This window comes from Protopterus annectens, chromosome 10.part0 (genome assembly GCF_019279795.1).
Source record: "Protopterus annectens isolate FY-2018-M chromosome 10.part0, PAN1.0, whole genome shotgun sequence".
Classification (NCBI taxonomy): Eukaryota; Metazoa; Chordata; order Ceratodontiformes; family Protopteridae; genus Protopterus; species Protopterus annectens.
The window spans coordinates 967,168,774-967,193,477 of record NC_056744.1 but is presented as its reverse complement, the minus strand read 5'-3'; the positions used below and the strand labels follow the sequence as shown (position 1 = coordinate 967,193,477).

Sequence of the window (24,704 nt, the reverse complement as noted above, 5' to 3'; positions counted from 1 at the left end):
ACTAATGGGCACAGTATTTTTTCATATAAGGGGTGGCGTAAGCCACAAAAATTTGGGCTAGGCTTATAAATGCCTTAGGGCAGATAGCCTAGTATAAAAACCCATGAACCTATATTCACCTTTGTTGTGAAAATTTGGGAAAAATACAGGAAGATTTATTGATTGATTAATGTTTGATTCTATAGCCGCCTTAGGCAAGAAAGATGGGTTAGTCCTGAGGGATACACTCTGTGAAAAATAAGGTACGGAGGTTTGATACACAGAGCTTGTAATTCTGAAACTCTCTTGGCTGAAGTAATAGCCACTAAGAAAGCGGTTTTCCAAGACAAGAACTTTAAGGAACCGAGGCCGCAGGCTCAAAAGGTTGTCTCGTTAAAGCTTGTAAGACCAGAGTGAGATCCCACAGGGGAATCACAGTCTTGACAGGTGGTTTCAAAAGTAAAACGCCTCTTAAGAAGGTTTTGCACAACTTAGTAGATGCTAAGGAGCCTATGCCGTCCCCCACGTGAAAATGGGAGATGGCCGCCAACTGCACCTTGACTGTGGAGGCACTTGCTCCCTGTCTAAAAAGCAGGGAAAGGAAGTCCAGAATAGACGGAATAGGGACAGTAAAGGGGTCCAATTCTTTATCTTTGGCCCAGATGGAAAAACATTTCCATTTACTGTTGTAAAGTTTCCTGGTAGATGGTTTATGAGCCGCCACCAGAATGGCCTTAACGGGGGATGAGATACCGGGAATCCTAGCCATTAATGGAACTGGATCAACCAAGCAGCAAGTTTGAGATTGACCAGGTTTGGGGTATGGCATCTCGCTGGGTGCAAGATTAGGTCTGGACTGGGATCCAGAATCCATGGGGGAGCCACACAGACCGCAGAAAGGGGAACCAGATCTGTCGAGGCCAGAATGGGGCTATGAGGATAACTCTGCTCCCCAACAGACAGGCTTTCTGGATGAATTTCATCATAAGTGGGAGGGGGGAATAAGCATAAAGGAGTCCGGGAGGCCAAGCATGGACTAGAGCGTCTCTGGGGGTCTCCCCTCTGGGGGGAACTATCGCAAAGTACTCGCTGCATTTTGTGTTTAAAGGAGAAGCGAAAAGGTCGCAGCAAGGCTGACCCCATTTGTGGAAGATCTGCTTCGCAACAGATGGATTCAGAGACCACTCGTATGGAGTGAGGAACACTCTACTTAACTTGTCCGCTAATATGTTGGACTGCCCCGGAATGTACGTTGCTATCAGAAAGCGGTTGGTGGAAATCGCCCATTCCCACACTCTCATGGCTTCTCGACACAGGGGATAAGATCTGGTCCCTCCTTGTTTGTTTATATACCAGACTACTGACATGTTGTCCGTCTGGATTGCAATAGTCCCTATGGGAAGAAGGTCGTGGAGAGCTTGCAACGCCAAAAGCACCGCCCTCAACTCTAGGACGTTGATATGTAATGCAGTCTCTAGGGGAGTCCACGTGCCTTGAACGGATCTGCCTGAACAATGCCCCCCCACCCGAGGCAAGAAGCGTCCATGGTCAACATGGCTTTGGCCGGAGGAATCACAAAGGGTCTCCCTTCTGAGTTCCTGCACCTGTAACCACCACAGAAGGGAGTCCCTGCACACCCTGCTCAGGGGGATTGGCATGCATAATGGGTGGATCGACAGGGACCATTGGACTTGAAGGGTCCATTGTAATATGCGCATTCGCAGACTAGCATGAATAGAGAGAGACCGATCGCTGCTGACAGACCCCAGGGCCCTCAGGACTAACTCTGCTGGAGGAGCAGGGCTCCTAAGAAGGGCCAACACCTGGAACAACAAGCTGTTCAGCCTGACTGAAGTTAGAACAACTTTGGAGATTTTGTGTATCTAACCTGGCCCCTATGAATTCTAGGGCTTGAGTGGGGCACAGGCAGGATTTCTGCTCGTTTACTGAGATGCCTAGGTTGTGGGCCAGAGACAAAGCATAATCTCTCGCCGCACAGAGCTGATGCCTGTTGGTCGCAGTGAGGAGCCAGTCGTCTAGGTAAGGGAAGACCTGAATGCCCTGGAGTCTCAGGTGGGCTGCAACCACTGCCATGACCTTGGTGAACACTCTGGGGGCTGAGGTGAGGCCGAATGGAAGAACCCTGAATTGATAATGACTGGCTCTGAGCCGGAAGCTGAGAAACCTCCTGGATCATTTGTCCATTAATATGTGGTAATACGCATCCTTGAGGTCTAGCGAGCGCATCCAGTCGTTCTCCCGCAGCAGGGGGAGAATTGATTGGAGAGTGACCATCTGGAACTTTTCCTCGGGTATGAACAGGTTCAGGGCGGAAAGGTCTAAGATGGGTCTGAGGTCCCCCGTTTTCTTTGGCACCAAAAAGAACCTGGAGTAATAACCCAATCCGGACTGGTCTGAGGGGACGGGCTGGATGGCTCTTTCTTAGCAGCTTTGAAATCTCCAAAGTCGCTGCTTCCCTCTGATCGGGTGGGACATCGGGGAGGCGTCTGGGTTTGGGGGGAAGGTTTATGAATGGAAAGGAGTAACCTCTGGATATGAACCGGAGCACCCATCGATCTGTTGTAAGGGACTCCCAGTTTGACAGGTGCTCCGACAATCGCCCCCCGGCTGCCTCCAGAGAGGGGCAGTCGGGCAAGCCCTCAGGGCTGCTGCGCGGGAATGTCAGAGAAAGGTTCTCTAGACCCGAAATTACCCGGCCCCCCTCTGCCTCTGGGCCGGCGTCCACCTGGTCCTCCTCTGCCTCTGGAGGAAGAGTGGTCTGCAGCAGGATGGGATTGCTGAGACATACGGAACCACAGCTTCTTTTGTCCCCTCCGATTCGGTCTTTGGGGATTAGAGAAGCGGACTCCGACGGCAGACAGCGTCTTCCCGTCCTTTTCTCTTTGGACCAGCGTGTCGCGAACAGTTTTGCCAAACAAGGCAGAACCGTCAAAAGGGGTGTTCGCGAAGGATGCCTTGAAGGGGTCCGTGAAGTCGCACAGACGGAGCCAGGAGAGACGTTGCAAAACGACCCCGGCTTCGCTAGCTCTAGCGGCTCCCTCCGTTGCATGGGAGAGAAGCTGCATAGATGTACTGGAGATGGATTTTAGAGTGGCCATTCGAGTCTCAAAAACCTTTGTGTCTGGGACCGACATGGACTCTGGGGGGGCTGCAGCATATTCCTTAATCAAGTCTCGCTGTAGCCTAATGGTATGTGCCGTATAGTTCAGCGCCCTTATGGAAAAGGTCGCTGAAGCAAACATCCGCTTCCCAATCCGGTCAAGCGCTCGAGATTCCTTATCCGGCGGGTGAACCGAAGAACTCTCCTGCGCAAGTTCTTTCTTGGTGTCCGCCGCCACCAACATAGCATCAACGGGGGTTCCTTTGGCCCAAGACCGTCTATCTGTGGGTGGGCTGAGGACTTTATCGGGGCGCCTTGGAATTGGCTCCACGGTGTCGGGCTCCTTCCAAGCCCTGGTGGTAATTAAGTCCACTAGGGGGTCGGCCGGAGGGGACACCCAGGAGGTAGATGGGCCTGCCTCAAAGGCCTCCAGGAACATGTACTCATCAAGGGAGGGCTTTTGGGCTGACCACTCCCCTCTAATACGCAACATTTCCATGATGTCTCCAAAGGAGACATCTTCAGGGGGGTGACCTTGGGGAACCCTCCATATCATCTAAGTCTGTGTCTGTGGTAATGGACTCGGGAGAGTCCAGGTGCCTCCTTTTGCGACGATGTTTCCGAGGGACCTCCTCGGTGGGACTGTCCGAAGAGGGCTCGTCTACGGGTTGTTGTTCCTCCACGGGAACTAGCTGGAGGGCTTGGGCCGGCTGTCCAGATGGACGGATGATGGAAGACAGACCCTCATACAGTGGGGGTACGAGTGGATCCGAAGCCCGGGTCGGGGATCTGGAGGACCTCGACAGTACCCTCTCCACTACCTCAAAAGCCAAAGGAGAGCCACTCTCACCAGCCTCTGAGAGCAATCTCCTTGGAGCCCAGGAAGGGATCGGGGTCGGAGCTGAGGCAGGTGTGCTCAGACGCCAACAGTGCCGAAGACACAGCAACTCCCTCGGATCAGACGCTCAGTCCTCGGCCCCGAGAGCTCGGGTCCGACAAGCTCGAAGGTATGGTCGGCGAAGAGACAACCGCCATCGACAACAATTCCCCGGGTCCGAAAGGGCCTGGATCTGATGACTCAGAGACCCGAAAACGATTCGGAGGAGTGATCGGGGCAAATATGGGGGGCTGCACTCCCGAGGCAAGAACATCCCCATCTGCATTTTGGTCTGTAAGAACCGACGCATCATCCGATCCATATCCGCTTCGGAGATGCTTCGGGTCGACCTAGATAAAGTAGTAGAGGCAGGCCGGGAGGGCCGCCTCGAAAATCGAGGGAGACCTATCCTCCTCCTCCGGCGAAAAACAGGGCGAACGGCACCGAGAGGAGGGGGATCCGGAGACCCTCGAGGGAGATTTTAGTAGTTTTGCTGTCGAAGCCGAAGGATGAGATTCGGCCTGCCTTTTGTGGGACTTATGTCCATCCTTATCCTTGTGCCTCTTCTCTCCAAGGGAAGAGGCACTAGTTTCCCCAGAGCTCAAACCAGATGAGGGAGGTTGAGTCCCGGGTAGAGCTAAGGGGATAGACGGCGCCGAAGCTGCTGAAGCAACTGGAGCCCGAAAGGGAGAGTAAGAAGAAGCAGACTCCTGGGGGAGCTTTCCCGCCAGGATCAACTTGTTCTTCCTATCCCGGAGTGCCCAGGGGTTAAAGGCCGCACAGATTTGGCAGGCCTCTGACAAATGGGCTGCCCCCAGGCACAAAACGCACTGAGTGTGGCCATCAGCTGGAGAAAGCTTGTGGCCACACTCAGTACATTTAGAGAAAATGGCCTTAGGCCCCTTCTGACATCATTCACACACACACCCAAACACTAGGAGGGGGAGGGGAGTGAAGATAAAACTAGTTATAAATTTAACAAAAGTGACCAAAAAACTAGCACAAGAGCAGAAAAAAAAGGGAACCAACACACACACGACAACTTTGAGTGAAAAATTGGTTTAAAAACCAGCAATGATCTCACCCAGCCAGGAGCTCTTCACAAGGAAGTTTCTTTAGCCGCGGCAAAAAAACTATCTGAAGTAATGTGGTTGGTACTAGGGGATTATGGGTAGGGGGAGGAGCTAGGAGCTCGGATCTTGGAAAGCTGCCGGATCGGATCCGAGGTCGGATCAGACACCCACAGGTTGCAGATCAAATGAAGTAACTACTTCAGATCTGGCAGTTTAAGGCCCTAATTGCCAAGGTTGCAGATGTACAAACCTTTTTTCCCCCCATCTATCCATTGCCCTTGAATCTGTCAGAGGGGGTAGGATTTTTTGCTGCTGAGGCCTCAACTCCCTTTGGACCCTGTCAAATAGTTTCAGGGTCAGCAGCAGGCTTGCTGGGAGCCGGAGGTAAGGAGTCAGGGGTCAAGCTGGACTCCGAAAACACATCATCCACAATGTCTAAAACAGGGGGTATGGCTAAAGGCCTGTGCTGTGGGAGGAGAAAATCCCTGAGCCTCTTGATTCTGAGAAATCTCGACTCTCCCAGTGAAAATGTTCCCTCAAAGTATGCAAGGTTTCTCCAAATGAATAATCCTCAGGAGGTGATGCAGACGGTATGGACTCCTCTGCATCAGAATCCTCATAGGGAGGAATAGAGGATTCCTGATCAGAAGAAATAGAAACCTGCTCTGAAGATTCATAATCAGGGTCTTGCCTAGGCCTCTTATCTGGAGGGGGATGGGAACTCCTGATAAAGGTAATAAGGTCTTCAGCCATTTTAATAATCTGTTTTTTTAGGCATAGAGACCTGTGCACATGGCTCATGCGTCGGTTTTTTAGTTTTAGCAGTTGCTTGAGACCTGTGCACATGGCTCATGCGTCGGTTTTTTAGTTTTAGCAGTTGCTTTTGTCTTTGGTTTTGCAGCTGTCGGATATAAAAATGCTGAGGTCTGAATAAACCCTCAAAAGCCGGTGCCTGCTCAGCGGCTCCGGACCCATCAGAGGGAGATGCATCCGTGGGTGCAATACTTAGTATCTCACTGCATGCCGGACTCCACATGGGTGTTGGAAGGTGGCCTGGGACTCTAGGTAGCATGCATCAGGGGCTGCGAAAGCACCTCGCTGAGTACCGGCAAACCGGCGACTGGCTTAGAAGCTTTGTCGTTGGTTTTGGACCTTGGCTGTCTGTCCTTTTCTTTGCGTTTAACGTACTCCGGTAGTCTGATTGCCATCAGACGACATTTCTGGGTAGTTAAATCCGTTTCCAAAATACTTTGAGGCAAAACTGTACAGACGCTTAATGCGTTGGTTGAATCTAACACAAAACCGACAGCCAGGCACGTTGTGATCAGGGCCTAGGTAAGGAATACAGTATAAATGGAAATCCTTATGGAGGTATTTGCTTCCCACAAGTAATACAATTAACTTTTTCTGACATCTGTATGGAGCAAGAAAAAAAAAAAGTTTCCCCAACGGGGTACTTGGCTTTAGTGAAGACTTTGGTTCTGAAACTCAAACTCGAATAATTCAGGCGTCTGCCGACCGGCACTTGTGAAATGCTTCTGCTTCAGGCACCGCACGGCAAGAAAGTGGCGTTGGCTGCTTGTTTTATACCCCTGACGACATGGAAGAGGAGACCGCAAATGACGCAGGACCCAAGAATTTGGAGTTCAGGCCGACTGAGGGCAACCTGCCAGCAGATTACCCAAATGTAATGACTGCAACAGTGAAACAAAGAACATCCAGGTGGACTTGAGTAAAGTCATCTACTGCACAATCATGGAAGGCTCTGAGGCTAAAACTAGGAGAATTTCCACTCTTCCTAGGGAACAGATAGCTTTAAACTGCTCCCTTTTCAGCCAATATGGCATGCCTCAATTAAGTTTTGGCCTATTCTTTATCAACTCTGATGACAAATATAATTCACAGAAAATGCAATAAAATGTAAATGATTCTCTTAAAACAAAAACATGGCCACTATGAAGTCCTCTCTTGCCCTCTCAAACAGAACAGTAAAAACCACCACATTAACTTCCAGGTTACAAACACAGCAATCTCCACTGCACTCCACTTCTGAAGACCAGATACAGGCATAGCTAGAGTCTGCAATCTCAGACGTAGGCTCAAGAAGCAGCTCAGGGAGTCCAATAGTATGCTCACTTCACCCAAAGTGTAAATGCTGAAGAATGGTCTCCCCACTGACAGGCATGCATCACTTTAAACAGCTACAAATGCCTGACCTTTTGGTTACTTTAGATATCACAGTCAAAAGAATCAGTCTTAAAGTGCCCAAGATGTAGCTATCCATCCAAAGCCCAAGGACCAGATACCTGCTTACAGGTTGGAACTATCCCTTGCACTGCGACCTGCCCAGAAAACCACAGTGAAAAACTTCTCTAAAGCAAATTTCACACTCCTCAAAACCGAGGTGGAATCCTTCAAAGCTTCCGGGCCTGTGGAAAATATGGCCCAGACCGCAGAATCCTTTATAAACGCATTCTATGAACACCTTCAGGAATGCATGGTCATGCAATCCCAAATAAAACCAAGACTCAATCCTCCAAAGGCAGACGTCCTGTCTGGTGGACCCCAGCCATAAACAAACTATACAATAGAAGGAGGAAGCTACTACAGGAGAGCAAAATCCCAAAAAGGGAAGGCATCTGATCAGTGTTAGCAAAAAAAACTACGGGCACTCATAAAATCGTCTAAGGCCAGCTTCGAGAGAAAAATTGCACAGGACACTAAGGATAATCACAAGGCTTTCTTTAGTTATGCTAGGAACCTGGGTGGGAATTCCCAGATATGCTCAGAATTAGTCCAAAATGACAAAAAATACACTGAACCCACAGACATTGCCAACATCCTAGCTGACAGGTTCAGCGCAAACTACCCCCCCCCCACTAAAAGGGCAAATATCTATCCCAGCAGAGTGCTGCCCCCCTGACATCTCAGATGCTCAGGTAAGAGCTGCCCGGTCCAAAGCAAAAACCACAGCATCAATGGGACCAGAGTCCTACATGAACTTCAAGAAGAGCTAAACCCAAACATAAAACTACTGTTCAATCTCAGCCTTACCACAGGATATGTACCCAAAGAGTGGCGTACAGCAACAGTGGTCCCTCTCCACAAAGGTGGTGCCTCAACGGATCCTGGAATCTATCGCCCCATAAGCCTGACTAGCTTGGTCTGCAAAGCTATGGAAAGGATCATGGACCTCAAAGATACTGGGGACCTACAGACACTGGATCCTGCCCAATTCGGCTTTAAGGGCAGATCCTGCCTCTTAAAGCTGGTTGATTTCTTTGAAACAGTCACCAAGGCCATTGACGAGGGGAAGGTGGTCCACACAGCCTACCTGGACCTCGCAAAAGCCTTCGATACAATACCCCACTAGGGCATTATAGATAAGCTCACCAGCTTAAATATAAACCCCTATGTCACTAGATGGGTTGCAAACTGGCTCAAGGACAGAACCCACATGGTTAGAATTGCTGGAGCCATGTCAGACTCCAAACCAGTTACAAGTGGCGTCCCACAAGGCTCAGTCCTGGGACCTCTCGTTCGGTATATATTTCTCAGAGGTACAGGCCAACACAGAAGGACTGTGTCTGACTAAGTTCGCAGATGACTGCAAACTGGGCGCCATAATAGACTCTCCAGCAGACACGAGCATCCTACAAAAGGGCCTCATAGAAACAGACAACTGGTGCCAGAGCCATGGCCTAAAGCTAAACGCCAAAAAGTGTATAGTCATCCCCTTTGGCAAAAGCAAAGTGCCCACAAATTACCACATAGGTGGTAATCCAAGTACGGAAGTAATTAAGGACCTGGGGACCCAAGTTGATAGCAATCTCTCATTTGACAACCACGTGGCCAAAGTGGTTAGAAAAACATTTTATATAGCCCACCTAATCATGCAGGGATTCACATCTAGATCAGGGGAGGTCATCGTGCCTCTTTACTCATCCCTCATCAGGCCCATAATTGAGTACAATGCCCCTTTTGGGATGTACCTTACCAGACACCTGCAGCAACTGGAAAGACCCCAAAAGTACCTCACCAAGAGGATCAAAAGGCTCAAACAGATGCCATATGCTGCCCGGTTAAAGAAACTCCAGCTCTACTCAGTGGCATACCGCCTGCTCAGAGGCTATCTGCACCTGACGTATAAAGCCATGTCCAACCCGGAATTAATGGACATGCTGCACCTCAGAAAATCCAAATCCCATCGAGCTACGCGCTCGAGAGACTTGAACCTCAGCACTGAAATAAATAGGACATGCTGGAGGGAAAGATTCATAATCCAGAGGCTCCCTTCACTCTGCCTAACCTGGACTGGGATTTTATTCCAGAGTCCCTCATTGACTCTCGAGAGAATCTTGATGAGTGAATGGGGGATCGTAGGGTATCACTTCTATGTCACTGTTAAGACAGAGGCACAGTATACTAACCTCGAAAAAGGGCATAGCAAAAAGGGCAGATAGCCTAGTATGAACCTATGAAGAGGTCAGCTCCTCCTTTACCAACAAAGCATCAATCCAGATGTTCAACACATTCAGATGCAGAAACAGTGATGAGGACTTTTCACTACTCGCAGCCAAAGACACAGGCCTGACACCAGCAGCTGCTCCATCAGCAAGCTGCAGATCAACAGCAGCAGTCACCTCACAATCTACCGAAACATTTACATCTTTTGATGTGCAAACAGCACCATAAAATTTATGCTGGCAATTAGTTATAAGAGGTGCAGCACAGTGATTGAGGACCCTGTGTTACATCTTTGCCAGACCGTCAAGTTCATGACTTCCGGCACTATCTGGAAAGTGTCCAACTTCACACCAATAAAGGCAATCTTCAGAACAGAACAAGAAAGGCTTCATAGTTTAAGGTCTCCCTAAGGGCTACAACAAAGGGAGCTTTCAATGCAGGAATGTTATCAAGGAGTCAAGTAGCATGGCTTCTAGAAAACAAACCACTCAGGCAGGGTAAAATATGAATATTCTTCTCCTGCAAGTCTAAAAGTCATCAGGGACAGTACTTGAGTGGATACCCCATGTAATGTATAAATTCTAAATGGCGAGTATCCTATACTGCACTTGATGTCCACCCAAAGTGAAATCAGAGGACTTGCCTATGACAGACAGACAGACACACAGACAGACACACAGACAGACACACAGACAGACACACAGACAGACACACACACAGACAGACACACACACAGACAGACACACACACAGACACACACACAGACACACACACAGACAGACACACACACAGACAGACACACACAGACAGACACACACAGACAGACACACACAGACAGACACACACACAGACACACACACAGACACACACACAGACACACACACACAGACACACACACACAGACACACACACACACACACACACACACACACAGACACACACACAGACACACACACAGACACACACACAGACACACACAGACACACACACACACACACAGACACACACAGACACACACAGACACACACACAGACACACACAGACACACACAGACAAAACTAGATGCCAAAAGGCATCCCGCATGTTCAGTGATGTCTGACAGGCACCAGAAGCATGAACTCTAGTAGGGGTTCCATCCAGAATCTGATGTACTAGATTTGCTGAAAAGTGTTCAGACCCAAGATGGGAAGACCATCACCCACCCATGTGAAAATAGAAAGAGGCAAGAGCAGAAACATTAGCCTTATTCCAAATATGAGACGGCCTTTACACCCCATTTTAGGAGTAGAATACATCCTTTATGTACAGCCTCTCAAGAGTTATGCAGAAGCAATCTGATCTTTTAAAGTTCTGTAAAACACAGTTGACAGCAAGCATATCTAGAAGCCAATATCCTTAGTAATGACTCTCCGGAATCAGGGTGAACTTGAGAAAAGCACCCCTATATGCAACCATACCACAGACAGTTATGCAATTGCTAGGCCAACAGAAAGCCCACTCTTCAGCAACATGGCCAACCCTGAAGGGGAACAAAACTTTGCAATACTTCAAGGCCTTCTTCAATCTGGGAAGTAACCACTTCCTCCCGAGGTTGGCTGAGCCTGTGAAGCAAAAACAGGCATGGCAGGTGATCATACAGGCCTTCCTCAGTGGTGAGGGCCCACTTTCTATTCAAGAGGTTATTCATAAAGTCCCTTCTTTCTCTTAGAGAGGAAAATCTATCACATCCTGGGAGAGCCAGTCAAAAAAATATCCCTCTGAAAATGGCTGTATAATGGAATTTCTGGACATGCAAAATGAACAGGTAAGGGCTTTGTACCCTGGAGCAGAAGATGGGTTAATCGTTGTTAGCAGACAAGGAGTCCTCAAGCCCTGGAAAAGTTGTGTGGCCCAGACTCTCTGTGCTTTACTGAACAGATCACACAGAAGCTTGCCAGAAAACTCAAAAAGGTACTTGTTCCTCTCAACTGAGGGCTTATAAAAAAAATCTGCCTTCTTGGGATCTGCAAAAAAAAAAAAAAAGTGTGGGCGTTGACAGACTACAAAAACAGCATTCTTCATAGCAAGTATCATAACCCAAGGCTCACACTCTTCCTTATCCAGATAAGCATCAAGGCATTTCTCAGAGGGGACAAAATAGGGGCCAAACACCACACAAACTGGCTTAATGTTTCTCCAAAATAAATCATTGAATTGCAGAAGTCTAGGATTACAAGTAGTACAGTCAGACAAATTCATGCATGGTCTCACAAAGGGTCAAGTATGCAAGAGATGCACACCAGACCTTGGGAGAAAATTCTGATGTGGTCTGTGGCAGTGTAAGGCATAAGTTTCTGGTGCTGCCATCATACATGTTTCTCAAGTGTAATTTTTCAGCACCCTAATTGCAAGCTCCTACAAGTCTTCCAGCATTTATTTAAAAAGACCATGTCCTGAACTGTGAAAGTACAGTTTTGTACCTCCATAAATGTAGATGTCCGATAGGTATGCATCTGCAGTCATGACATATGGGTTGTCCTGCCTCAGGCAGCCCTTCGGTCGGCCGGATTCCAAAGTCTGGGTCCGGCGTCGGCTGATGTCGCCCCTTCCCCCCGACGTCAGAGCGCCTGGTGTATAAAAGCGGCACCAGACGCCATCTTCCTCAGTTTTTCTTGCCCCAGATGCCAGGCGCCCTCTAAGGAAGGCTAAATTTGGAGAAATGCAATAAATTCCAAACATGCACAAAAATATATACATATATAAAAACAAATACACCATAATAGACAACCCCAGCTAGCTATGAGAGGGGAATGTACCCAAGAAATACCACAGAAGGGAAGGAGGGAGGGTAAACCTGACTGTAGATGCATACCTATCGGACATCTACATTTATGGTAGGTACAAAACTGTACTATGTCCTTCAAGGATGCATCTGCAGTCATCACATATGGGTAGAATACCATAGCCAATCTGGGGGTGGCGGATCTATGTAAAGGATGGTGTAGGTAAAATGCCCTGCAGGACTGCCGTAGCAAAGCCTGCTCTGGATCTGGAATATAAAGGTAAGTTGTAATGCTTGGAAAATGTATGCACGGAGCTCCATGTAGCAGCTTCTAAAATGTCCTTGGTAGCCACCCCTCTTAAGAAGGCTGTGGAGGTGGCTGTGGCTCTGGTTGAATGAGGTCTAATGTTAGCTGGCACAGTTTTTCCATGAAAGGAGTAACAGAAACGAATGCAATTCCCTATCCATTTTGAAATTATCTGTTTTGAAATTGCTTTTCCTTGTGCACCAGCAGCATATGCTACAAACAACTGGTCAGCTTTTCTGTAATTTTTTGTTCTGTCCAAGTAGTAGCGCAACTGTCCGTGTATGTCCAGGGTGTGCAGAAGCTTTTCCCCTTTGTTTTGTGGATTTGGAAAGAAGGTAGGCAGGTGAATAGCTTGGTTTAATGAGACCCTAGATACCACCTTTGGCATAAATGAAGGATTGGTTCTCAATGAGACTCTGTCTTGATGAAAAATAAGAAATGGCTGTACTGCCATGAGGGCCTGTAACTCAGATACTCTTCTTGCTGAGGTTATGGCCAGAAGGAAAGCAGTCTTCCAAGAGAGGAACTGTAGTTCTGCAGATGCTGCTGGTTCAAAGGGAGGCAGGGTTAGCTTTTCCAGCACGAAGTTAAGGTCCCAAGTAGGCAGTGGTGGTTTCCTTGGAGGATTGATGTTTTTAATTCCTCTTAGAAACTGTCTTAGCAGAGGATGAGAGAAGACAGGTGGATCAGTATTGTACTCTGCTGAAATTGCTGAAGCATGAATTTTAATGGAAGAGTAAGACAGGCCATTGTGGAGCATTTCTGCTAAATATTCCAGGATATGCGCCATGTACATAACTGTTGCATCTAGGCCCTTTGAGGTGCTCCAGGTGTGAAATCTTTTTCATTTTGCTGAGTATGCCTTTCGTGTGGAAGGCCTGCGAGCTTCCATGATTATATCCTTCACTCTCTTGGATAGCTTATCCTGGTGATGAGTCAAGGTATTTTCCAGGCAGCTAGCTGTAATGTTTTCAGGTTGGAATGCAGAGTTTTGTAATTGTGCTGTGTCAGGAGAAGCGGCCATTGTGGCAGAAGCCATGGTTTTGTCCGTGACATGCTCTTTAGCAATGGGTACTAGTGCTGTCTTGGCCAGTCCGGAGCTATCACAATCACTCTTGGCTGCTCTGCCCTAATCTTCAGTAAGACATTGGTCATTAATGGAAGAGGTGGGAATGCATACACTGTTAGAGCTCTCCAGCTGAAAGAGAGAGCGTCCACTTTCCATGCTTGTGGGTGGTATGTCCTTGTGCAGAATTTGTCCAGCTGATGATTGCGTGGGGAGGCAAAGAGGTCTATGTCCGGTCTCCCCCATGATTGTGTTATCTGATGGAAGATGTCTGGGTGCAGCATCCATGATGTTCCTGCTTAAGCTGTCCGCCAGTATATTGTCCTTTCCTGGTACAAACTGGGATTGCAGCTGTATATTGAGAGTCAGGGAAAGTTCCCATAGATTCATTGCCAGTCTGCAAAGAGGGTAGGAATGGGTGCCTCCTTGCTCGTTTATGTACCACATAACTGTAGTGTTGTCTGTCCTTATTAGCAGGTGGCCTTGATGTAGAAATAACTTGAAGGCCTCGATTGCATGCATCACTGCCAGCATTTCCTTTTGGTTTATGTGCATGCGTAGCCCTTTTTGTGACCATAGTCCTTGAATGCATCTTCCTTCCATGTGCGCTCCCCATCCGTGGTCTGAAGGTTCCGTTGTAATGGTTTGGCTGGGTATTGGTTTGCTGAAGGGCAAACCCCTGTTTGACTGGCTTGCTTGAGCCCACCACAGAAATTCCCTTTGAAGGCATGGGATGAGTGGTATCAAAGTTTCCAAGCTGTGACTGTCCATAAACTCCTTAGGTACCATTGGAGTTTCCTCATATGTAGCCTTGCTTGAGGAATCAGAAGAATGCAAGAAGCCATGTAACCCAGGGCCTGCAGGATTTTCCTTGCAGTCAGCGGAGTTTGTCTTGACAGGTTTTTGAAGTAATCTGGTAGTTGGTTTTGTTTTTCTTCTGTGAGGAAAGCCATTTGGGTGGTTGTGTCTAGATCCGCACCCAGAAAAGTTATTCTTTGGGATAGTACAAGTCTTGACTTGTGAATGTTGACTGTATATCCCAAGGCCTGAAGAAGATAGATGGCATAATTCAAGTGTTTTACCAAAATTTGGCTGTCCACTTGTATAAGGCAGTCGTCCAGATACGGGTATATTTGCATCCCCTGAAGTCTGCAGTGTGCCATTATTGATGCCAGGCACTTTGTGAATACTCTGGGCGCAGTAGATAAGCCAAAGGGCAATGCTGAGAATTGATAATGCTCTGAACCTGCAAGAAATCTGAGGTGTCTTCTGCAGCTTTGTCTGATAGGGACATGCAGGTATGCCTCCTTGAGGTCCAGAGTTACCAGCCAAGACCCCTTGCCCAGCATGGGAAGGAGTTGCTGTAGTCAGCATTTTGAATTTTGGCACAATGAGATAAGTATTTAGTGCGGACAAGTCGAGAATAGGCCTCCTCTTGGAACAAGGAAGAGTCTGGAATAAAATCCTTGGCCTTGTTCTGCGAGAGGAACCTTTTCTACTGCTTTCATTTTCATTAAGTTGGAGATTTGTTTCAAAGCCTCTGCCCTTTGATTTGGTGGCAGGTCTGGCATGCCTTTTCTTTTCGGTAATGTGTGGAAATGGAACCTGTATCCTTTGTCTATTATTTGTAGTGTCCATTTGTCCCTTGTAATAATGTGCCAATTTTCTGAAAATAAGGAAAGCTTTCCACCCAAAGGTGCTTCCAATTGAGCCCTGGTTGGCGGTGTCAAAGTAAAGTCATTGAGTCTGACCTTGTGCAGCAGTTGTAGGCCCTGCACTACCTCTCTGGTTGGGATGCTGCCATTGATGTCCTCTGTAGGAGCCTCTAGCTTGCCCTCTATCTCTGGCACGCCTGTTCTTGCCTCTCTGAAATCTGTCTGTGTCTGGAAAGGACCAGTTCTTGGAAGGTCAATTTCTGCTGAATCTTGGTGGTTGGACTTGCATAAAATCTTTGACTGTTTGTACAGATTTTGCCTTTTCTTCAAATTTCTTTAAGACCTCCTGGGCAGTGGAGCCAAACATAATTTGCTTTTCCAGTGGAGCATCCAGAAGCTTTGCTTTAACATGGTCTGGCAGAGATTGTGCCTTCAGCCAAGCATGCCTACGTATGACTGCACCTGTCATAGCTGACCTACATAAAGCTTCCAATGCATCATAACCACACTGCAAGAAATGGTTGCTAACCTTTTGAGAGTTATGTACCAGATCCTGAAAAGATTTGCGATCTAGGGGTTCAGGTGAAGACAGCTTTTTATGCAATTCATCTAACAAATATTCTTGGTACTGTATCATATGAAATTGACAGTTTAAAGCCCTCATAGAAAGGGTAGCAGAAGTATACACTTTTTTACCCCATCGCTCTAAAGCCCTGGACTCCCTTTCAGAGGGGAGTGGATTTTTTGTAGTGACAGCTGCAACCCCTTTAGGGCCCTGGGAGATAGTTTCTGGATCAGCAGAGTGGGCCTTGTAAAGGAAAAGGTGGGATTCCGGGACCCTGTAGTACCTATCAGGTTTGGCAGGAGCCGGAGGGAGAGTGTCAGGGGTTGTAGTGTCAGGGGTTGTGCTAGATTCAGAGTACACATCATCAATGACATTCAAAACAGGGGGAATAGCCAAAGGTCTATGCTGAGACAAATGCAAAAAGGTCCTTAATCTCTTCCTGGAGTCAGAGAATTCCTGGCCCTGCCATTGGAAATGCTCCCTCAGTGTGCAGTGTTTCCCCAAAAGACAGTTCTTCAGGAGGTGAGGCCGAACGGATAGATTCCTCTGCATCTGAATCCTCGTAGGCCGGAAAAGCCCCCCTCCTGGTAGTCAGAGAGAGCAGAGCCATCAGAGGCCTCATCTGAGGAGATGGGATCAGAGGGCTCAACCCTGGGCCTTTTTTCTGTAGGAGGTTGAGAGCCCCTGTCCGGATGAGGCTGAGAGCCCCTAATTAATGAAATAAGGTCCTCTGCTAGACTAAGGATCTGAGAACCTGTAGTGGGTCCCTGAGAGATAACCCTGGGAGGCATAGATTTTGAGTGTTTAGCAGCTTTAGCCCTAGAGAATGCCTTAATAGACATGGATGCAGGAGGCCTGGCTGCACCACGTGCTGGTGTAGTTTTGTCTAAGGGAATGGTGTCGGAAGGTTCCTGGACACCAGATTCCAAAGGAGTTTCAACAACTGATACAACAGTGGCCTCCGGGGCAGAGGTTGTCGGTTGTACGGTTTCGGTGGACGGTAGTACCAAGGACTCTGTTTCAGCCGAGACAGAGACACTCACGGTAGGCCTGACCGTGGTTTCAGCCGAAACCGCGGACCGCGTGTCGGTCCTTGTCCTTCCGTTTCTGTTAAATGTGAAGTCGGAGTCTGACGGCATTTTGCACGCAAAACTAGCCCCAAAAAATTCCTCTGCAAACTCCGACCGACGTCTTAGAGTGCATCTGTTGAAGGAAGCACAGGCGGAACAGGCCGAGACATCGTGGTCTGGGCCTAGGCAAGGTAGGCAGTAAGAGTGGAAATCCTTATGAGGTATTTGTTTCCCACAAGTTAAGCAATTATTAATTTTATCTGACATCGGCTGAGGCAAGAAAGAGTCCCCAACGGGGTACTTAGCTTTTGAAGTCTTCGGTTTAGCTGAATTACAGGAGCTGGCCGACTGGCACCTGCGAACTGCTTCTGCTTCGGGCACCACGTGGCAAGAAAGACTGAGGAAGATGGTGTCGGCTGACGCTTTTATACCCCAGGCGCTCTGACGTCGGGGAAGGGGCGACATCAGCCGACGCCGGACCCAGACTTTGGAATCTGGTCGACCGAAGGGCTGCCTGAGGCAGGACAACCCATATGTGATGACTGCAGATGCATTCTTGAAGGACATCCTGGATACAAGTGAAACCTAGTGGACCCCTGACACCCTGGGCCATCAGACCCTGTTGTGCCTGACTCTACGAAGGGAATGTTTGGTTACAAATACCCCAACCCAGGGATAAAAGACTGAGACCACTTCCAGGATCACTACGGTACAGAGATTTGTCTTTAATCAGACTATGAAAGTACATCCCAGTGTAGCAGGAGCCAGGGCTGAACCTCCTACATGCATCTCATCCTGTTATGAGACTGTGGAGAAGCAAAAGTTTCAGCCCACTCAAACTCACCACTTGAGGAAACCTAAAGGCTATTTCTGAAATGCCTTACCTCTAGGAGGATTAGGTTGCATTTCACACACTACTTTTCTGTCCTATTGTTGGTGTACTTGCAAAAACCCACAAATCCCTATATGAGAATTATTAAATGCCATCACCCTTCTGGTAGCAAGGTACACAAGATGGCTGGGTTGAATCATCAGGTCTTACAAAAGTGTTTTTATTTGTGCTAATTTCCAAGGCAGTATATACGTCGATTCATGTTTTGGCTTATTATTTGGCAGCTATATGTACACAGTGAATGACTGGCATTTAAGCATCAAATGTGGAAAATGACCTAAAATTGTGTGCATTGTGAAAAAAAAAAAAAGAGAAGACTTCAGGCCTAGGTGTGCTCTTACTCAAATCATGAAACATCACAACCAAGTGCTAGAAAGTGTCACCTTTAACCAGAGTAGAAGTGCTTCAGAAGAAAAGGTGCGGACGAAACCCATCAATAACCCACTAAGAAGGGTACCAAGTACTGAAATAATCAATTACAGGCCCCATCTTTCCAATTACCTTGCAAGGCTCTAGCTACCTCTGGTGAGGCTTTTTTTATAACTTGATATTCAGAAAGCAAACAAAACAAAATCTACCATAAAAAAAATTTCCCTCACCTTTTCTGCTGCATTTCTGAGACAAAGCAAGACACAGCCAGCAGGGAGAGCCACCAAGACAGCGGAATACAGCCAGTGGGAGATAGCCAGCAAGACAGCGGAATACAGCCAGCAGGAGATGGCCAGCAAGAGAGAGAGAGGGGAAGACAAAGACAAAGACCTAGTTCGCTGTTATTACCAGCATATAAAATATGTAATATTTCTTAAATTGTACTAATAAGCTACCTACCTTTAAGGGCAGTCTTGAAAATAGGATGGGTAGACAAATTTACACCAGGGTTATGTACACCCCTACTCAATTTGGGAGGTGAATACTAATAAATATTTGAATCTGGAACAAAGAACTTTTAAGTGTGTCTGTTTAAAGGGGCACATGGCTACACATCTTATGGTCCTTGTTTCTGTTAATAACATGGAACCAATAGGCCCAATGCTAGGCAATCCGTCACATCTCAGTAAGCAGAAAGGAGTGAAACTAAATAGATATCCTTTCTCAGCTTCTGTCAAAAGGTCTCAGAACTTTACTCCCTCCTATTTTCTCCACCAAGCCATACTTTTACAGTTGGTAAGGGGGGAAACAAATTACTACTCCAATGCCCAACATTTGATAAAAATCTTTGATAAGTAGACAGTCTCAGTAGGAGTACAAACTAATGTTTTTCCATACCCAAAGATAATCCTGGTTCTGGTATGTTGTGGATCTGAACCAGTGTCTGAACTACCCAAGAATTATAAGAAATACTGATGAAGGGTACCTTACGTTTAAAATGCAATCTCAGTTGCACTAAAGAAAAAATACTCTGGAGACTGTGTACAAAACATTCTAAAGGAGTCAGTGTGCTTGACAGAAAAAGGCTCTGGTCTAAGGAACTGGCTTGATTTAATGTTCGGCAAAAATCACAAAGCACCTACCATCAATTTCAATTCAACAGTGTGATAAACACTCTAGGCTTCCAAGCTTTTGTTTTACACAATGGGAAGGTAGGGACCAAGCAGCAGAAGCTTTTCTTTTGCATTAATGTCATAGGGAAAGGTAGGGACCAATAAGCAGAATGGGATATGAGACACTAACAGAATCACAGGCTTTCAAAGCAGAGTACATAATTATTTAAAGTGAGAATCATATTGCCAATGACATGTTGAGTATTCTAAACTTTCACATCACAAAAGGTTACCAAAATATTACAAATAAAAGGTTACCAAAATATTACAAATAAGCTCTTCAGCAATTAATTTAAACAGAAATAGACTGGCTCTGTGGGAATCTGGTTGAAAAGATCATAATGACTAATCCATACTTCCTTGTATGGGCAATACAATGGACTGATTAAGTCCACCACTATCACTGAAAAAGGATCATGTAATTTAATGACTAGACACATTTTATTTTTGGGACGGGGCACTTTCTGACATCAGAAAATGTGTTCATAAACATTCTATTTGCGATGACCATTCGTGGTTGACAAAAATACTGGACAATCTTACAGCAGGTACTCTCCTGCCCTACATTACTAGTGATACAGCATTTCTACGCGAGCAGAAATACATAACTTCTAAATTCTTCAGGTACCACCATCTACCAAATCTGCTCATTAACTTGCACGCAATTCCCTTAGTGGAACGCATACCTAATTAAATCAATGAAATAAGTTTCTTTGGCAGTTCCTCTGCACTCAAATACTATTATACAACGACTGGCCATTATTCAAAAATGAGCACGCTGACTGGTCAGGCCAGCCCAACCAGTGCGCCCATTGTAAATCGAGCATATACCAACAGTAAAAGTCCAGCCGCTAAAGTATCACCGAGTGGCCAGTTTTTTTTTTTTTTTTTTTTTTTTTTTTTTTAATTCTGATCTCTTAGACAAGTATTAGTCTGAACAAAAGACTCAAACAAACGCTTGTAATTTAGTGACTTCATTTCTCATAAAACTTGTCGTACCCCCCCCCCCAAATATCACTGAGGAACAAAGTCACTAAATAATGACAAATATTTCAGTTTCAGGCTTTCTTTCCTTCAGACAATGGACTTGATCTTTTTTGGGAAAAAAATGTGAATATGAGAGGTAAGTAGGAAACCAGAGAATACAAGGAAAATCAGGTGCGTAACTGACCTTCCATGCCCCCCCCCTCCTCTATCGCTCTCTCTCTCGTACCTCTAAACTGACAGGAGTTTACAGTTTTAGCAACAGAAATCTACCTTTCTGCATTGCTTGCTTACCAAAGCAATGATGTATTGTGTAAGCCTGGGAATGCAAGACACATACGCATGCTCAGTACATCAAAAGGCAGAATCAGGAAACAACGCAGAACACCACAGCGCAGTTATACAAAGACTTAAAAGAAAATAAGTAACTTTTTTCTTAAATAATGTCGTTGTATAACAGCAATAACCAACAACTGGGTGTGGTATATTGAAGATTTACCCATGGTTGGCTTTGCTTAATCACTCGGGCTTCACTCTTGTGATTAAACCACACCAACCATGGGTAAATCTTCAATGTACCACACCCAGTCATCGGTTATTGCTATACAATTCCACTAGGCTTGCTGAAATTCACCAGTTACTGCTGTGTGAGAATGCACTAGCCAGACTGTTTGTTGCAGTTCTACGGTATTAAGCCTATGAAAGACTTCAAATTTATGACTGTACTAGGCCTCCACACCAGGCTGCAGAGATTGAGGGGAAGTTGCTCTCTTCCCACCTGCCTCAGACAGCCCCTCCACGTAAGCTAGCCAACCTTGTCTCTGCACTGTTGCCTTAACTCCCATTTATATTCAACCAATCAAAACCAGTTATGAAGTCAAAAATATCTTTTATCTTACAGGCAAACGTTAAGAAACTTTGCACAATTAACTGCTGCACTGACTGCCTAAATACTTCTGGTTTTCTGTAAGACAACCAAGCATCTCTAACATTTACCCATACACAGTTATGCACAGTATTCCTGCCTACACTACATGTTCAATTTTACACTTCCTGAGAAAAGATGTCTTGTAGTTTCATAGGTGTTTACTAGGCTAAGACCACCAGGCCTTTTTAAGCCTAGCCATGCACAACAAATTTCTGACAAGTCTTGGTACCCTAAAGAAGTTTAAGCAGGAGCCTGTGAGATGAACTATTTACAGGCTGCCTGTGACCATTACAGACAGTGGTATTTCGTGGGGTAAGGTATCTCTTGTAGTCCTTCCATTTGTTAAGATACAATACAGTTAAAATTGTTAATTCTATTCCTACTGTTAGGGCCCAATTGATCTGACCGCTTGATTTGACAATTTGATAGTAAAGTATATTTTTTTTTACTCAAAATTGCTACTGGTGTGCTTACAGTATGATGTACAGAGGCAGCTAGACCTCTACTAATATGACTGCATGACTCAGTTTTATCGTTTACAGTTTGAGTCCCAAACCAAGATACTCACACTTGTAATGACACCTACGAATTTTTTGAAAGACTTGAGTTTGTGATCAAAACAATACTGATAAACGCTTATAAGTGACTAGTTCATTGTAGGGCTGTTTTTAAATTATTTCATTGATTTTGATCAAGTCCTTTGATTTGTCCAACTCTGTGCAGCACCAACATCGCATCTAGGAAGGCTGGAAAATGGAGTAATTGTTCCAAGTATTTTAAAACAGGTCACATTTCAAATGGAAGAGTGGGAAAAAAATAGTTGTATAAAATCTTACCATAACCATACATGTCCTTCTCTTCTATATGTTGCAGTATTTATAACATGAGGGAGCCCGCCACTGGCTGACTCGTACATCCGGCCAGTACACAAAAGTCTAAAACTACTGTAGGGTACATGCAACATCCCACATAGTACAGGGTCCTACACCAATCATAAAATAATGTCTGGTATAAAAGGGGACGTCAGCACGTACCAAGCCTCACAACTGAATGCAGCAAAAAGAGCACCAGCCTGAACAAGGATTGAGGAAATGCACCACCAGCATACGTGCAAGCACCATGGGGAAGGGGGAGGGGGATACTGCAACATATTGAAGAGAAAGGCATCTATGGTTATTGCAAGATTTTACACAACTATTCCATGTCCTTCAATTCATATGTTACAGTAGTTATGACATGAGGGAGAATACCACAGCTCATGCAGAAGAGGAGTTGGGTGGAGGAGCAGTAGCACTTTGTACAAACCCCTGCAGAACAGCCCTTGCAAAACCAGCTCTAGACCTGGAAAAGCCATCCAACTTATAGTGCTTTGTGAAAGTGTGTACAGAGGACCAGGTAGCTGCTTCTATATTAGATAGCTGCTTCTAATATAGAGCAGGTGTCCGACAACTCTGGTGGAATACGCCCTAACTGGGGAAGCAACAGTTTTCCCATGGGACACGCAGCAAGAGAAGGAAATGGTTTTGGAAATCCAACTCTAAACAGTCTGCTTGGAAACTGGCATGCCCATAGCCTTTGGATGATAAGAGATAAATAAAAAGACCATCAGATTTCCTAATGGGTTTGGTTTTATCCAAATAAAATCTGAGTTGTCATGCACATCCAAGATGTGCAAAACCCTTTCAGTAGAGGACTGCGGAGAAGGGAAAAAGGTGGGAAGATTAATGGCCTGAGTGACAACTCATTTACCACCTTGGGCATAAAAAAAGAGGGGTTAGTGTGCAAGGAAGCCCTATCCTTGTGGAAAACAGTAAGCCACCAGTGCCTGAAGTTCAGAAACACTTCTAGCCAAAGTAATGACCACAACAGCTGTTTTCTAGGTGCAATGCTGAAGACGGAAAGAACTTGCTGGCTAAAAAGGAGCCACGGTAAGGTCTTCTAGAATAAAGTTAAGATCCCAAGCAGGAGGAACTGGTTTCCTTGGTGGTCTAATACACAGGATGCCTTTAAGCAAAGGTTTAACTTCCAGCCTCGAGGCCAAGTGAAGACTCACTGGCAGACATGATAAAATAGTGGGAAGATGAGTTTTTACTGAAAAATGACAATCCACTTTTCAATAATTCACACCGGTAGCACAAAACCACTAGAACATCCACAAGCAGTGGCTGCAGGTCCTTAGAAAGACACCAGATGGAAAACCTTTTCCGTCTGGAAATACAGGACTTCCTAGTATTGAGTTTTCTGGACTCCTACAGAACGTGCAGCACATCCACGGAGAAAAGGAGTCTGAAAGGAATCAAAACCCCATCACCCAGTCAGTTGCAGGGTTAACATCTGTGGGAGTATTAGAGATCCCTTGTCCTGTCTGAGTAGGTCCACTCTGTGGGGATAGTCAGAGGACCGCCCTTCGCTAAATGCAGGAGAAGGGAGAACCAGCGTGGTCTTAGCCAAAAGGTAGTCCAAAAGAGTCACCAACAAGATTTTTGGTTGTTCCTGTTATCTTCAATAGGACCTTTTGGAGACGTGAGAAGGGGGAAAATGCATATAGAACAATCCCCTTCCAAGAAAAGGACAGGACATTCACCTTCCATGCCAGAGGATGGGGAGCACTAGCACAAAACTTTGGAAGTTGTCTGTTCAAGAGGGAGGTGAAGAGATCTTCCCGAGGTGTACCCCACTGATGGACAATGTCCAGAAACACATTCCTGTGTAACATCCATTTGTGGGATTGAGTTACGGGACCTGCTCAATGCATCTGCTGCAACATTTTGAGTGAAAGGAATATAAACCGCTTGGAGGGCAACATGACTGAGTAGATAACCCACAAGCTTGCAGAGATTGTCTGCACAGTAGATTTGTCTCCCTCTGCTTGGTGACATACCAAAGGACTGTGGTACTGTCTGTAAACCACTTCATGGTGTCTGGAAGAAAAGGGTTGAAGATTTGTAGAGCGAAAAATCAGGGCTCTCATCTGTTATATTTATGTGTTCCCTCTTATGGGAAAGGGACCACACATCTTACCCTCCAGGAAGCCAGGGATGTCCCCATCTCAAGTCTGAAACGTCCATGTACAGCTCCTGATTGGGAAGGGGTGGCTGTAAGGGTAAACATGGATTCCAGGTAACCTGCTGAACCCACCAGTTTAGTCCCTTTTTCAAGCAGGGGAGAAGGGGAACACAAATTCCAGCAAATGGGAGTGTTGCGCCCAAACTGACCTGAGGTACCACTGGAATTTACTCATGTGCAACCTGGCTAGTGGTAGCATGGGAATAGTGGATGCCATGAAGCCCAAGAGGTGGAGAAATTGCCTGGCTGTCAGGGATGTAAAAGGCAAGAGGGGCTGGAAGTAGGTGGTGAGAGACCGAACCTTTTCAGGTTGCAAGGAAGCAAACATTTTTTTCCCGTCCCGGATTTTTCC

General features: G+C 46.3%; 1 protein-coding gene across 1 annotated transcript in view; it reads right to left on the bottom strand.

Moving 5' to 3' along the window:
• The window catches only part of LOC122814226 (uridine-cytidine kinase 2-like), a 363,423-nt gene that overhangs the window by 134,842 nt on the left and 203,877 nt on the right, over window positions 1-24,704 (bottom strand). Inside the window, exon 4 of the mRNA XM_044086826.1 lies at window positions 9,553-9,719. Coding sequence (XP_043942761.1) covers window positions 9,553-9,719 — 167 coding nt within the window. The remainder of the gene's footprint in view (window positions 1-9,552; window positions 9,720-24,704) is intronic.